Raw genomic sequence first — 13110 nt, forward strand, 5'->3', positions numbered from 1 at the left:
CCCAAGGAAGTGTCACACCTTTCACTACGCTTGGATCGCTGAGACTCAACATAAAGAGGGCTCCATGCTGGTGCCGGGACTCACTTGGCTAATCCTCCGCCTGCGGCGCTGGTACCCTGGGTTCTAGTCCTGGTTGGGGCGCCAGATTCTGTCCCGGTTGCTCCTCTTCCAGTCCAGCTCTCTGGACTGCTGTGGCCGGGAAGGCAGTGGAGGATGGCCCAAGTGCTTGGGCCCTGCACCGCATGGGAGACCAGAAGGAAGCACCTGGATCCTGGCTTCAGATCTGCACAGCGCGCTGGCCATAGTGGCCATTTGGGAGGTGAACCAACAGAAGGAAGACCATTCTGTCTCTCTGTCTAACTCTGTCAAATAAATAAATAAATAAATAAATAAATAAAGCAGCCTCCAAGTGCCGGCAGCTCCCAGGACTGCCTCTCCTCACAGTCCCAGTCACACTGAGCGGGATCAGGACGTTCATCTGTCCTAGCAGCCAAAGGTGCTGAAGACACCTTCTGTCCCACAACTGAGTGCCTGGCTTTGATCCCTGGCTCCAGCTTCCTGCCTAATGCACACCCTGGCTGGCTCCGAGTGCTTGGGCTCCTGTCATTCACGTGGGAGACCTGGGCTGAGTCCGTGGCTGCCAGCAGAGCTCAGCTCCACCCAGCCCCCGCTGCTGCGGGCATTTGGAGAATGAACCAGCACACTGGAGGACGCTCTCTTCCAATTTAAAGGAAAAACATGTGTGGGACAACAGGCACTCACACGCTGCCAGTAAGTATATAACTCAGCACGATTTCTGTGGAGATGACAGAAACCACAGGTGAGCTGTCCCCTGAGCCAGCACCCACAGGTGCACCAGGCCATCGCAGCACAGTACACAGAAACAAGGTATGTTTTCACCAGCTGGGCAGGGATCAAACCGTGATGCATCCGTTGGAAGATCTCTATGACAAATGAGTATTAGCCGGAAAAACAAGGTACAGGCTCATACGTACAGCAGCTCTGTAGACACAATCGGAATATTTCTAGAAAGCCACACAAAGAAATGGTGGTAGTGTGCCCTCAGGGAAGGGAATGTGGGTAGCAAGGGACAGAAATGGGAGACTATTTACTTTTAAATTCTGAACCATGTATAATTTTTGAAGAATTATGCAATAAAAAACTTTTTTAAAAAGAGGCTTCATTATTGTGGCAAAGAAACTGCCTTTAAAAACCTGGCAACGTAAGGTCTGGAGCTCAGGGATGCCCCTTTCTCCACTATTCCACTGAAAACGGACCCAGGTCCTTTCCCAAGGCCTGGTGTGACACTCAGTACACACAGTTTGCCTACCACATGTGTTCCCATGGAGTAAATTTTCTTCCTCATCTAAAAGTAACGAAATGCCTAAGCAGTGATAAGGCCATGGGAAACAGCACGGCTCAGAACTGCTTCTGCCGCACCTGCTCCCTGCGTCGTGTGTGAGGATGTGTAGGCTGGCTGAGGACCCTGCCTACTGCGTACCAGGAGGCGGAAGAAACCCTGCACAAAGGAGAACCAGGTGGAAAACCCACACATTCCTAGGAACCGAAAACTACTGGCCTCATCACAAATACGAAGGCTACAATCTCAGAGGTCTATTTCCTTTACTTAGTAAAACACAAGAGAAACGAGGAAGGCAAGACAGTGGGTAAGGGAGGCAGGCTACCGGTGGAGAGTGTCATCTGAATCAGGTGACCCTGCACCGGGCAACCCAGTTACCTACTGAGATGTCATCAGAAGTCAGTCTTCAGCGGGTGTGATCACTCATTCATTCACCCAATAAATAAGTACTGAGCAACCTATACCTGTCCTAATTGCCTGCCACACACTCGATCTGTGACATTCTAGGTACAGTTTTGGTGTTTGTCCATCATCAGTGTTAGGTCCTCACTCTTACTGAAAGCATAATCAGCTTGGCCTCAAACTGAAAGTTGGGCCAGTGTGGTGCCGGCATCCCATATGGACACCGGTTAAAAGTCCTGGCTGTTCCACATCCAATCCAGCTCTCTGCTATGGCCTGGGAAAGCAGTAGAGGATAGCCCAAATCCTTGGGCCCCTGCTCCCGCATGGGAGACCCAAAAGAAGCTCCTGGCTCCTGGATCCTAATTGGCACGGCTCCAGCCATTGTGGCCAATTGGGGAGTGAACCAGCGGATGGAAGACCCCCCCGCCCTGGCTCTCTCTAACTCTTTCAAGCAAATAAATAGATCTTAAAAAAAAAAAAAATAGTCAGTAGTTCTCTTGCAAAATGTACAAAGATGATCTACAGACAGAGGTAGCTGATGAAGAGACCACACCATACGTGGAGGTCAAAGTCAGATGGATGCAGATACACACCAGGGAATCAAATGCAGCCAGCCCACTCGCAAACACAAACATTGGAGCAAACCGACTCCGAGCAACTCCCACTCCTACAAACTTTCTGGAGGTCTCGCCGTGTTATTTACAATTTCAAAGTCAATTTACTTTGTATGCAACAGGGGGAGTCTTTATTTGTAATGTCCTAAAACTGAAGTTCTTTCAAACCATGATGCTGAGCTTAGGACGGCCCAGAGACAGGAACTAAGAAAAGGCAAACACGATGCCTTGGAGATCAAGAAACATTTACACAGTTCTGCTGTTCCAAACAGCTCGGGCTTCAGCTGGGGAGCAGAGCGTGGCTGGCGGCACCGCGGCCGCGGCCCTGGCCCTCAGGCAGGCGGCAGGCCTTTCCACTCGTCTGCAGATGCCTCCAAGCGCGGGGCCTGTAGATCCTCTCTCTGAGGCTGGTTTTCTTCCACCCCAGCCTGGGGTCTGGCACTCTCACGTTCAGACTTCCTGGAAACAGGACCACCTTCCTGTTGCTTAGAAGAGCGAACAGAGGTGAGTCACACACACATTATCACTTCCCCTGTTAGCTGCCTGCAGCCACACGAGGCGCATTCTGTCACTGAGCGAGCAGCTGAGCACTGGCCTCTCGGGCCAAATCCTACTATGACAAAGGGAAACATGACAAAAATGTCCATAGAACCACAGCTGCAAAACTCCTAATAATGAACTGCTTGTTCCAAGAAGCAGTCATTACCACAACATTCCAGTACATTGAATTTAACAGTATCAGAGCTAGAGTTTAAGAACACAAGCCAAGGATCGGGAAATAAATCAAACTTCTCTTCAACTTGTGACAGAAAGACAACAAAAACATTTTAACAATAAAATACTCAGAGCTCTTGGGATGGGTGTTGTGGTATAAAGCCACGGCCCATGATGCCATATGGGTGCCAGTTCATGTCCTGGCTGCTCTACTTTCGATCCAGCTCCCTGCAAATGGCCTGGGAAAGCAGCAGAAGATGGCCCAAGTACTTGAGCCCCTGCACCCCACATGGGAGATCCAGAAGAAGCTCCTGACACCTGGCTTCCACCTGGCCCAGCCTTGGCTACTGAGGCCACCTGGGGAGTGAACCAGCAGATGGAAGATCTCTCTCCTTCTCTCTGTGTAACTCTGACTTTCAAATAAATAAATAAATCTTAAAAAAAAAAAAAAAAAAAAAGATTTATTCAGCCGGCACCACGGCTCACTTGGCTAATCCTCCGACTGCGGCACCAGCACCACGGGTTCTAGTCTGGTCGGGGTGCTGGATTCTGTCCCGGTCACTCCTTTTCCAGTCCAGCTCTCTGCTGTGGCCCAAGAAGGCAGTGGAGGATGGCCCAAGTGCTTGGGCCCTGCACCCACATGGGAGACCAGGAGGAAGCACCTGGCTCCTGGCTTTGGATTGGCGCAGTACACCGGCCTTGGTGGCCATTTTGGGGGTGAACCAACAGAAGGAAGACCTTTTTCTCTGTCTCTCTCTCACTGTCTAACTCTGCCGGTCAACAAAACAAAACAAAAGATTTATTTATTTGAAAGTCAGAGTTACATAGAGAGAGGAAGAGAGGCAGAGAGAGCGAGGTCTTCCATTCAATGGTTCACTGCCCAATTGGCTACAACGGCCAGAGCTGTGCCAATCCGAAACCAGGAGCCTGGAGTTTCTTCCAGGTCTTCCATGCGGGCACAGGTGACCAAGGACTTGGGCCGTCTTCTGCTGTTTTCCCAGGCCATAGCAGAGAGCTGGATCGAAAGTGGAGCAGCTGGGACTCAAACTGACAACCATATGGGATGCCAGCTCTGCAGGATGAGGCTTTACCCTCTATGCCACAGTACCGGCCCCAATAAATCTTTAAAAACAGAAAAAATACTCACAGTTCTTGTTTCTCCTATTCGTCTTAAAATGATACCTTCTGCCAATAAAGCCTTCCCTGTTTCTACAAATAACTTTTCTTCGTCTGTCTCTCCAAGTTTCTGTAGCTCAATGTATTTCTCCACAAACCTGGAATTGCAAGCAGTCACATCTCAGGTCTGTATGTCAGGGCTGTGAAGTTGTGCTTCTACACAGAACCAAGCCCTCCCTTAACGGACCTTCTAGAAGGAACATCTTTTTCCACAAGTGGAATTCAACAAAATTCCTCAGACTGGTAACTAAACCAAAATAAAAGGGGTGCAGGGTGGGAGGGCAGAAATCCAGGGCTCGCACAGTGACTTACCGTTGACAGGTAGACTTGAAGTTTGGATTGAACAGATCAAAAGCTTTTGGACCAGATCCATAGGCTGAATAAAACTTCCTAGAAAATACAAACATTACAATATAAACCTCCAACTACAGATGGTGCCCAGGAACACAGTAAGGGTAATGCAGAGTAAGTGCAGGGCCCCAGGGGTGTCAGGACAGCATGACCTACACAGCCTGGGCTATACCCACGTGGGAGACAGCAATGAAGCTCCTGGCTCCCAGCTTCAGCCTGGCCCAGCCCTGGCTGTTGTGGCCATTTGGGGAGTATACCAGCAGATGGAAGGCCTCTCTGCCTCTCCCACTCTGTAACTCTTTCAAACAGAAATAAATAAATCTTTAAAAAAGAATGTTCTACATCTTGCCTTTTTTAAAACTGAGTTAAAATTTCCACTTCATAAAATAAGTCATTTGAAAGACAGACAAGACAGAGAGTGCTTTTCTATCAGCTGGTTCACTCCTCAAACTCCCACACCAGCCAGGGCTGGGCCAGACTGAAGCCAAGAGCCAGGAACTCCATCCAGGTCCTCCATATGGGTAGCAGGAACCCAAGAGCTGAACATCACCTACTGCCTTCCAAGGGGCACACTAGCAAGACGCTGGAGGAGAAGCAGAGTCGCTGGGCCTTGAATCAAGCACTCCACTCTGGGATGTGGGTATCCCGTAGAGTCTTAACCACTGCCCCAAATGCCCACCCCCAAATTCACCATTGTTAAGTGTACAATTCACTGATATTTCGTACATTCACAGATTTGTACAACTCTCACTTCTGTCTGCTCCAAATCATTTTCATCACCCACAAAGGAGGCCCTGTGTCCACCAGGGAGGCAGTCCCCGCTTCCCCCACAGCTTGCCTTGTTTCACCTGAAAGTTCCCAGAACTCACTTTAAATCAGTGTATGCAGACGGACTCCGGCCCTTCACCGCTGCCTTCCCTACCCTTCCTCACACACGTGGTACCACTGATCAGGACGTGTGCATTCGTAATTAAGCATCCCAACCTCCAAAATGCTTTCCAAAGACACTGCACAACTTCCAGTAATGTCTGACTGCCACATGACTCTTCATCTTTTGATCTTTGCCAGCTTGGTAAGCTGAGAAAGGATAGCTCATTGTCGTTTTAACTGGCTTCTCTTATGAAAGAGACTGGACGTGGTCTCAAGCTTAACAGCAAACAGAACTTCCTTTTCTGTGACCTGGCCATGTTCTTGCCCATTTTCCTGTTTGGTGGCCGTTATAGACTGAATGCTTGTGTCGGCCCCAAAATTCCTGTTACAACTCTGATTCCTGGTGTGCCGGAGTGTGGAGTGGGGCCTCTGGACCCGGACTAGATCATGAGCGGAGCCCTCAGGCGGGGATCAGAGGCCTTGTAAGAGGGCGAGAGCAGAGCATTTGCTTCCTCTCTGGTTCCCCCTTGTAAGGACACAAGGAATAAGGCGCAGGAGCCTGCGCTGTGGTGCTATATGCTAATCCTCCGCCTGTGGCGCCAGCAGCCCATAAGGGGCACCGGTTCTGGTCCCGGCTGCTCTTCTTCTGATCCAGCTCTCTGCTATGGCCTGGGAAAACAGTAGAAGAAGGGTCCAAGTCCTTGGGCCCCTGCACCCACGTGCGAGACCCAAACAAAACACCTAGCTCCTGGCTTTGGATTGGTGCAGCTCCAGCCATTGCGGCCATTTCGGGAGTGAACCAATGGATGGAAGACCTTTCTCTCTGTCTCTCCCTCTCACTGTCTGTAACTACCTCTCAAATAATAGCCTCCAGAATGATGAGGAGCACCTTGCCGGTGTTCAGAAGCCTGGTGATTCACTAAGCAGCCCAAACTAAGACAATGGTCTTTCTCTTACTGATTTATGAGCAAACTTTGTAGCACATCAGTAGGAAATTAATCTTTTGTTAGACATGTTGCAGAAAACCTTTCCCAGTTGGCCACCCCTTGATTCTAGTTATGGCATTTTGCTATGGAGGAAATCTGAATGTTTTCTTTATGGTTTCTGGGTTTTACGGCAGGCTCAGAAAGGCCTTTATCACTCAGATGGTTTTTAACTTCTCCCAGGTTTTCTTCCAGTACAGTTATGACTTCACTTTTACATTTACGTTCTGATACATCTGGAATTTGTTATAAGTTCTTAAAAATATCCCCCTACCAAAAAAAAAAAAAGCCACAGAGATAAAGGTCCAATGAATTACATAAATACAAGTTAATCACATTCAACCAGAAAAAGGAAGCAATAAAATGTTCCAAATTCTGTAACGCTACCCAAAGTAGAGGCACAAATCATTTTAGTGTGTAAATGAAACATAAACGCACCCTCACCAATATGTAATGGATCCAACAGAGAGTGCTAAAAAGGCATTTAATTCCCCCGAAAGAGCTCACATTCTCCCCTGAGAATTTCCAGGTACAATAAAAACATACTTGTTCTGCTACCTTAAAAAAGTCTGGGGGCTGAGGGGGGTCCTTCAATGAGAGGTGCCTGGACCGCAGGGCAGCGTTTAATTTCGGCGGCAGGAATAGATGTGCACTCAGGTCAATCAGCAGTCTCGACACTGAGGAGCACAGGAAGCATCCACGCTGTGGTGCTAGATCAGGTCAGTATCTGAGGGGCAGCCTGTATCAGCAGGTTTCCAGTGAGGGCTTTACTGCTCAGAGCTCTGACAGGCAGACGGGGATGCTAAACGTGGCCACACAAGTGGATTCTAATCCACTGACCCAGCATCACTCCAAGGAGCTAATAAAACGCTGATGGCCACTCTCCAAACAGCCCCCATGTGACCCTCCATCCTTCCTCCTCAGCCGGCCACAGCGCGGCCAGTAGTGGCTTCACTCGGGAGACAGTGTCGGAGCAGCTTACATGCCACACACCAGGACAGGCACTGAGGACATCTTTAGGAACACTGCCGGGGGGCCGGCCCTGTGGCACAGTAGGGTAAGCCTCCACCTGCAGGGCCGGCATCCCACAAGGGCGCTGGTTCTAGTCCCGGCTGCTCCTCTTCCAATCCAGCTCCCTGCTAACAAACAGCCTGGGATAGCAGTAGAGGATGGCCCAAGTCGTTGGGCCCCTGTACCCACGTGAGAGACCTGGAGGAAGCTCCTGGCTCCTGGCTTCAGATCGGTGCAGCTCCAGCCATTGCAGCCATTTGGGGAGTGAACCAGCATATGGAAGACCTCTCTCTCTCTCTCTCTGCCTCTGTCTGTAACTCTTACCTCTCAAACAAAATAAAATAAAATCTTAGGAAAAAACACCGCCATTAGAAGCACGTCTTCTGTGGCTGTTTAGGTTTGAGGAGAAGGCACGGGGAAGGAGAAGAGATTGGAGAACGGGTATCTGCTGCTTTCAACACCTGATCCGCAATTCGGAACAGTGTCATGAAGAGAGCTGTCTTTACTGGAAAAACCTTCCTAAACCCTCTACACCTAAAGGCAAGTACACTAACACAAAGAAGAAACTGGTAGATTTGAACGCGTTAAGGTGCCGCGATCATGCCCGGAAACACGCCGCTGGGCTCTGCATTCCCTGGCCCAGAGCTTCTTGTTTCTCCCACCTCGGGTGCTCACTTCCCAATCTGCCTAGATGCCCAAGCCTGCGCCCCAGGACAAGCCTCCTTAGGTAAGCTACCAGGCTGCCACCTTCCGAAGCCCGTGGCCTCGCGTCCCCGGCCTGACCGCGGGGGCTGCACACTTACGCCCTAATGCGATCCTCGTGGTACAGGATGTCCTGGACGAGCGCTTTGGCCTTGCCGTATCTCAAGCGGGGCCTGCGGAAGACCGGCTCCCTCAGCGGGGGGAAGGCGGCATAGATGTCATACCAGAGCGGCTTCTCCTTCAACACCCCGGCCCGAATCAGGTCCCGAGTCCTGGGGCAGGGAACAGAGCAAGGGTCAGGGGACAACAGCCTGCCAAGCCCCCGACTCCGTCCAACCCAGGGATCACGCGGTCCGCAATTCAGAACCGGGCGGGCGCGGGGCAGGGCTGCTGCCCACCTCCAGGGAGGACACGCGCCTTTCCACGTCGCCAAGCCGACCCGACTCCTCTTCCGCGCGTCCCTCCCCGGCGCCGTCCCAATGATCGCCCATCGGCCTCGTCCGAGACACCTCCACCCGGGACCCAGAAGTCGTCGCCAAGCACAACTGCTGACAGCCAGGGGACAGCACGGCTCCCGCGCTCACACCCTGCGGGATGCGATGCCGGCCCCGCTGTGGCCCGCGCCGGCAAGAGCAGGACCCCAGCCCCGGGCAGGTCCCTTCTGCCGCCCCAGCTCCGAGCACACACCGCGAGAAGATGCTGCCCACAGTCTCCAGGCGGCTGCCAGCCATCCTCGGCGCAGGGGACGGAGCGCGACCAGCCGCTCCCGGAACCGGAAGCTGCGGCGGCCAATAAAGGGGACGGAAGTTGCTGGCCGAGCGAGGATCGCGGCGCGAACGCCAAATCCTCAATCGGCAGAGCGACCCAGGCAGAAGCAAATGATAAGCCGATCCGGGGCGCTCCGAGGGGCCGTCCCGCATTCAGACAGGAGCACTCGATAGCCGAGCCAAGGGGAGGGGCGCTATCCCGAGCCGGGAAGACTGACTGACGCGGGGGAGGGACTAGCTGTGACGGCGCTTCGCCTTTTCTGACCTTTTTGAGCCGAGTCTCTTCGAGAAGGTGGGAGTGCGCGGGGTTAAGGAAAAAGACAATTGCAGGGCAGCGCCTGTAGTGGGATCCTGGCCTGGGGGGTGGGGGAGAACACTTGTAGTCCTGCCCGTGACTGTGGAAGGCTGGAGAGGGGGAGTTTTTTGGTTTTGTTTGTTTGTTTGTTTTTAGATAATCCAGTTTGTGGTCATAGCTGGGCTTTTTAATCCAGTGAATCTCATACACAGTTCCCCCCCGGGGTGGGGGCCATTGTCTGGGTCAGCAGGAGAGAGCCCCAAATCACCTGGGAGAGGCTCCCAGGGTCTGGGGGCTGCTTGACAGCAGTCACTTCTTGTTTGTGTTAGCCCAGCGAGTCCACTCCTGCCCACAAATGAGAAGGCAGGGCCACAGGAGGCTAACTGACCGGATAGGCTACGGCCACAGCCAGCCCTGCAGCCCACCACCCCGCCTGGGCCCCCAGGACCCAGCACTGCCTCCCGAGACTAAAGCAGGAGGCGGAGGCAGTGATGTGAGGCCCGGGCTCCGCTGAGAAGTGGGTCTCTGCTGCCTCGGGACCCTCTGGAGCAGCGAGGGTCAGCCCTGAGCTGAGGGTGAAGGGGGGGTCTCCCGGCCCTGGGAGGCCTGGAGGACTTGGCCCGGGAGAGCAGACGTGCTCCCAGCTAAATATAGTCTGCTCAGGCCTCCTGACACTTTCTAATTCTGTCCAAGCCGGAGCCAGCCGCCAGCCCGAAGGGCAGGCGTACTACCCTTCTCCCACCCAGCCTGGGCATGTGCAGTCACAGAATTAGATGGGTTTCTTCCAAGTTCAAGGAGGGGAGCCAAGACTCAAGCCCTCAGCCTCGGAGGGACTGCGAGGCGGGACTCTTCCAGGTCGTCGGGTGCTCCCTTCCTCTCTGTAGCTGAGATGGCAGAGTGGTGGTGAGCAGCGTCCAGGGGAGCCTTGGGGGCTGTGAGAGCCTGCAGTAGGAAGTGCGCACCCCAGAAGCCTTCATTCCTAACCCGGGAGGAAGCGGCTGGGCAGCTGGGGTGGAGCAGATTGGACGTGTGGGGCTTGCTGCCTTCTTGGGTGGAGACCACAGCCTCCACAAGGGGCTGGGCCATGTCATCCAGTCGTTCAGCCACCTGCTGCAGGAGGTAGTGTACTACAGATAAGGAGAGGGAGCTTGGGAACTTTCTGGAAGGCTGTGTTCCTCCCACTTGACTACTTTGCCCCATTTTGGCCCTACCATCATGGAGATGTGCCCACGGCTAAGTTGTGTGACTGTTCAAGCCTCTGCTTCTTCAGCCATTACAATGTGGACGGTAGCATCAGTTACCTTTGTAGCTTTTTGCAAGGGGAAAGTGGCCACCTTGTAAAGCTGGCACCCAGTGCATGCTGGGGGGGTGGGGCGGGGCTATAGGTCTAAGGGCCCTCGTAGCTCACGGTTGCTGTTGTGTGAGCTGCCAAATGCCACCTGGCACTGTGGCGTTTGGATGATACTCCCAACATTGTGGCCCATGTCTTTGTAAGTAGTGCCCTTATAGAAACGGTGCCTGGGAGTTTGTCCGGCAAACAGAGGAAGACTTTTCCCGATAGTGGAACAGCTCTGAGAAAAGCCCAGGACGTCAATGATGTCCTTAACGCTGCACACACCTATGGTGGAGAGCCAGGATCAGGGGGCAGGGCACTTTTTGCTTTCAAACTGGGTGTGGGGGAGCCACCATGGTGGTGCAGAGGTTAGGCCACTGCCTGTGACACCAGAATCCCATATGGGCACTGGCTCGAGTCCCATCCATCTGCTCCACTTCTGGTCCTGCTCCCTGCTACTATGCCTGGAAGAGCAGAACAAAATGGCTCCAGTGCTTGGGCCCCTGCACCCACAGGGGAGCCCTGGATAAGTTCCAGGGTTCTGGCTTCAGCTTGACCCAGCCCCAGCCATTGCTAGCATTTGGGGAGTGAAGCAGTGGATGGAAGATTTCTGTCTTTCCTTCTCTCTATATAACTCTGCCTTTCAAATAAATGAAATAATTTTTTTAAAAAGATTTTATGTATTCATTTGAGAGGTAGATTTACAGACAGAGGGAGAGACAGAGAAAGGTCCTCCATCTGCTGATTCACTTCCCAAATGGCCACAACAATTGGAGTTGGGCCCATCTGAAGTCAGGAGCCAGGAGCTTCCTCTGGGTCTCCCATGTGGGTGCATGGCCCCAAGGACTTGGGCCATCTTCTACTGCTTTCCCAGGCCATAGCAGAGAGCTGGATGGGAAGAGGAGTGGCTGGGACAGGAATCTGCACCCATATGGGATGCTGGTGCTGCAGGTGGAGGCCCAGCCTACTATGCCACAGCGCTGGCCTCAAAATAAATCCTTTTATAAAGGAGGTATGGAGAGTGGTAGGAACAGGTGTTTGGCCCAGTGGTTAAGACATTGCCCAGAACACCTGCATCCTGTACTGGAGCGCCTGGGTTCGAGTCCCAGCTCTGCTTCCTGCTAACGTGCACCCTCAGTAGGTGATGGCTCAAGTAGTTGGGTCCGTTCTGCCCAGGTGGGCTCCTGGCTCCAGCTTGGCCCAGCCCCAGCTGTTGTGGGTATTAGGCAAATGGGTCAGCAAATGGGAGATCACTCCCCCTCTCTCCCTCCTCTCTCTCTCTCTCTCTCTCTCTGTTCCTCTGCCTCTCTAAATAAATAAATAAGAGGGGAAACAATAGTCAGTATTCAGTACGAGGTGCTGAGTCCCAGGACCAGGAGGAAGAAGGGCAAGGAGAGAGGGCTCACCGCGAAGGCGGTGGAGGCTCCTCCCCTCCTGGCTGAGCACGCCCCCACCCCACGCCCTAGATATGCGCGGAGCAGGAGAAAGCTGTGGCTGACCATGCAGATCCTCCACCGCTCCATGCACCAGGCGTGCTGCTCTGTTCCATTTCGAGATAGATTTTTACGTTCCTCTGACGTTCCTCTGAGCCTCAGCTTAGCCGCTGGGAAATGGGGACACTGACAGGAGCCGGCCCAGCGCCGTGTGAAGAAAGTGAGCGAGCGAGTGCCTGCCAAGTGCTGCACACGGGCCTGGCCTGCAGCAGCTCCTGAGTCAGCACGCGCGGGGTGATCACTTCTGACTTCTCCCCGTGCCCCACAGGGAAATCCCACCCGGCGACCTGCAAGTCATTTTCACTTAGTTTCCCAGTCTTTCCTTCACCCCAAGGAGAATTCAGGTAGAGACCGGCACTTTCTGCCCACACCTGCCGCAGGCTCCTTGCCGCCACGGAGGGCAGCACCTGGCCTTCCATTGTTAGGATCACTCCGGTGTTTTGCTGCCTACCACGGATGAGGTCACTAGAAGGCAGGTGATTCAGGGTTGCTGTGGACTCTGGGAGCAACTTGCTCTCTCTCGAGCACGTGAACATCCTGGGGGTCTTGGGCAATGCACATTCTGATTCCATAGGTCTAGGGTAAGGCCTGAGCCTCCATGTTTCTCGCCAGTCACCAGGTTGATGCCCATGCTACCCAGGCAGGGTAACCAACTCACCCAAATCTGCCCAGGACTTTCCAAGTTTGGGCATTGAAAGCCCTGTGACCAGGGAAACCAGGACAGTGGGTCCCTGTATCCACAGGCCACACTTGAATATCAAGGTTGTAGCAAGACATGCTCATAATTCCTCACTCCAGAGTCCCTGGAATAATCTGGAAGTGACACCCAACTCCAGGCTTCATGCTCCAGGCAGGGCGGATGCTTATATAGTCATAGTGGCCCAAAAGCAAAAAACAAAAAAGCCTTTGCTTTGCAAATTTTACAAAGCACATGGCCATATGTACAAAGTACATTCCCTTCTGCCAAACAGGTGCTCACATCTGGGAAAAATGATGCTAGTGGCCAGTGACCGCGAGTTTGGCAAGATGGCCACCAGGG

The 13110-nt window shown here is 52.9% G+C and overlaps 2 protein-coding genes across 3 annotated transcripts in view; both read right to left on the bottom strand.

Moving 5' to 3' along the window:
• Window positions 1-2479: 2479 nt before the first annotated feature.
• MRPS23 (mitochondrial ribosomal protein S23) lies at window positions 2480-8966 on the bottom strand. 2 transcript variants are annotated; one of them, XM_051824847.3, is made up of 5 exons: window positions 8871-8966; window positions 8285-8455; window positions 4579-4656; window positions 4238-4364; window positions 2480-2855 (listed from the first exon to the last, which is right to left on the bottom strand). In XM_051824847.3, the coding sequence occupies exons 1-5, from the start codon at window positions 8912-8914 to the stop codon at window positions 2709-2711; spliced, it is 567 nt and encodes a 188-aa protein (XP_051680807.3). In that variant the 5' UTR covers window positions 8915-8966; the 3' UTR covers window positions 2480-2708. The 2 variants fall into 2 exon arrangements, with proteins under 2 accessions (XP_051680807.3, XP_008269477.4); XM_008271255.5 differs by having other exon boundaries at window positions 2480-2861.
• The window catches only part of CUEDC1 (CUE domain containing 1), an 88986-nt gene continuing 84193 nt past the window's right edge, over window positions 8318-13110 (bottom strand). Inside the window, exon 11 of the mRNA XM_070060924.2 lies at window positions 8318-8455. The gene's annotated coding sequence lies outside the window, so the exon portion shown is untranslated. The remainder of the gene's footprint in view (window positions 8456-13110) is intronic.

The sequence above is a fragment of the Oryctolagus cuniculus genome, chromosome 17, assembly GCF_051225735.1.
Source record: "Oryctolagus cuniculus isolate XC-2025 breed Fujian yellow rabbit chromosome 17, ASM5122573v1, whole genome shotgun sequence".
Classification (NCBI taxonomy): domain Eukaryota; kingdom Metazoa; phylum Chordata; class Mammalia; order Lagomorpha; family Leporidae; genus Oryctolagus; species Oryctolagus cuniculus.

Coding starts and splice junctions, on each gene's coding strand:
- MRPS23 (XM_008271255.5), bottom strand. CDS start 8,914: ATGGCTGGCAGCCGCCTGGAGACTGTGGGCAGCATCTTCTCGCG. Junction 4,365..4,578: donor TTCAAGTCTACCTGTCAACG/GTAAGTCACTGT, acceptor TTGCAATTCCAG/GTTTGTGGAGAAATACATTG. Junction 2,862..4,237: donor GAATAGGAGAAACAAGAACT/GTGAGTATTTTT, acceptor CGCTCTTCTAAG/CAACAGGAAGGTGGTCCTGT.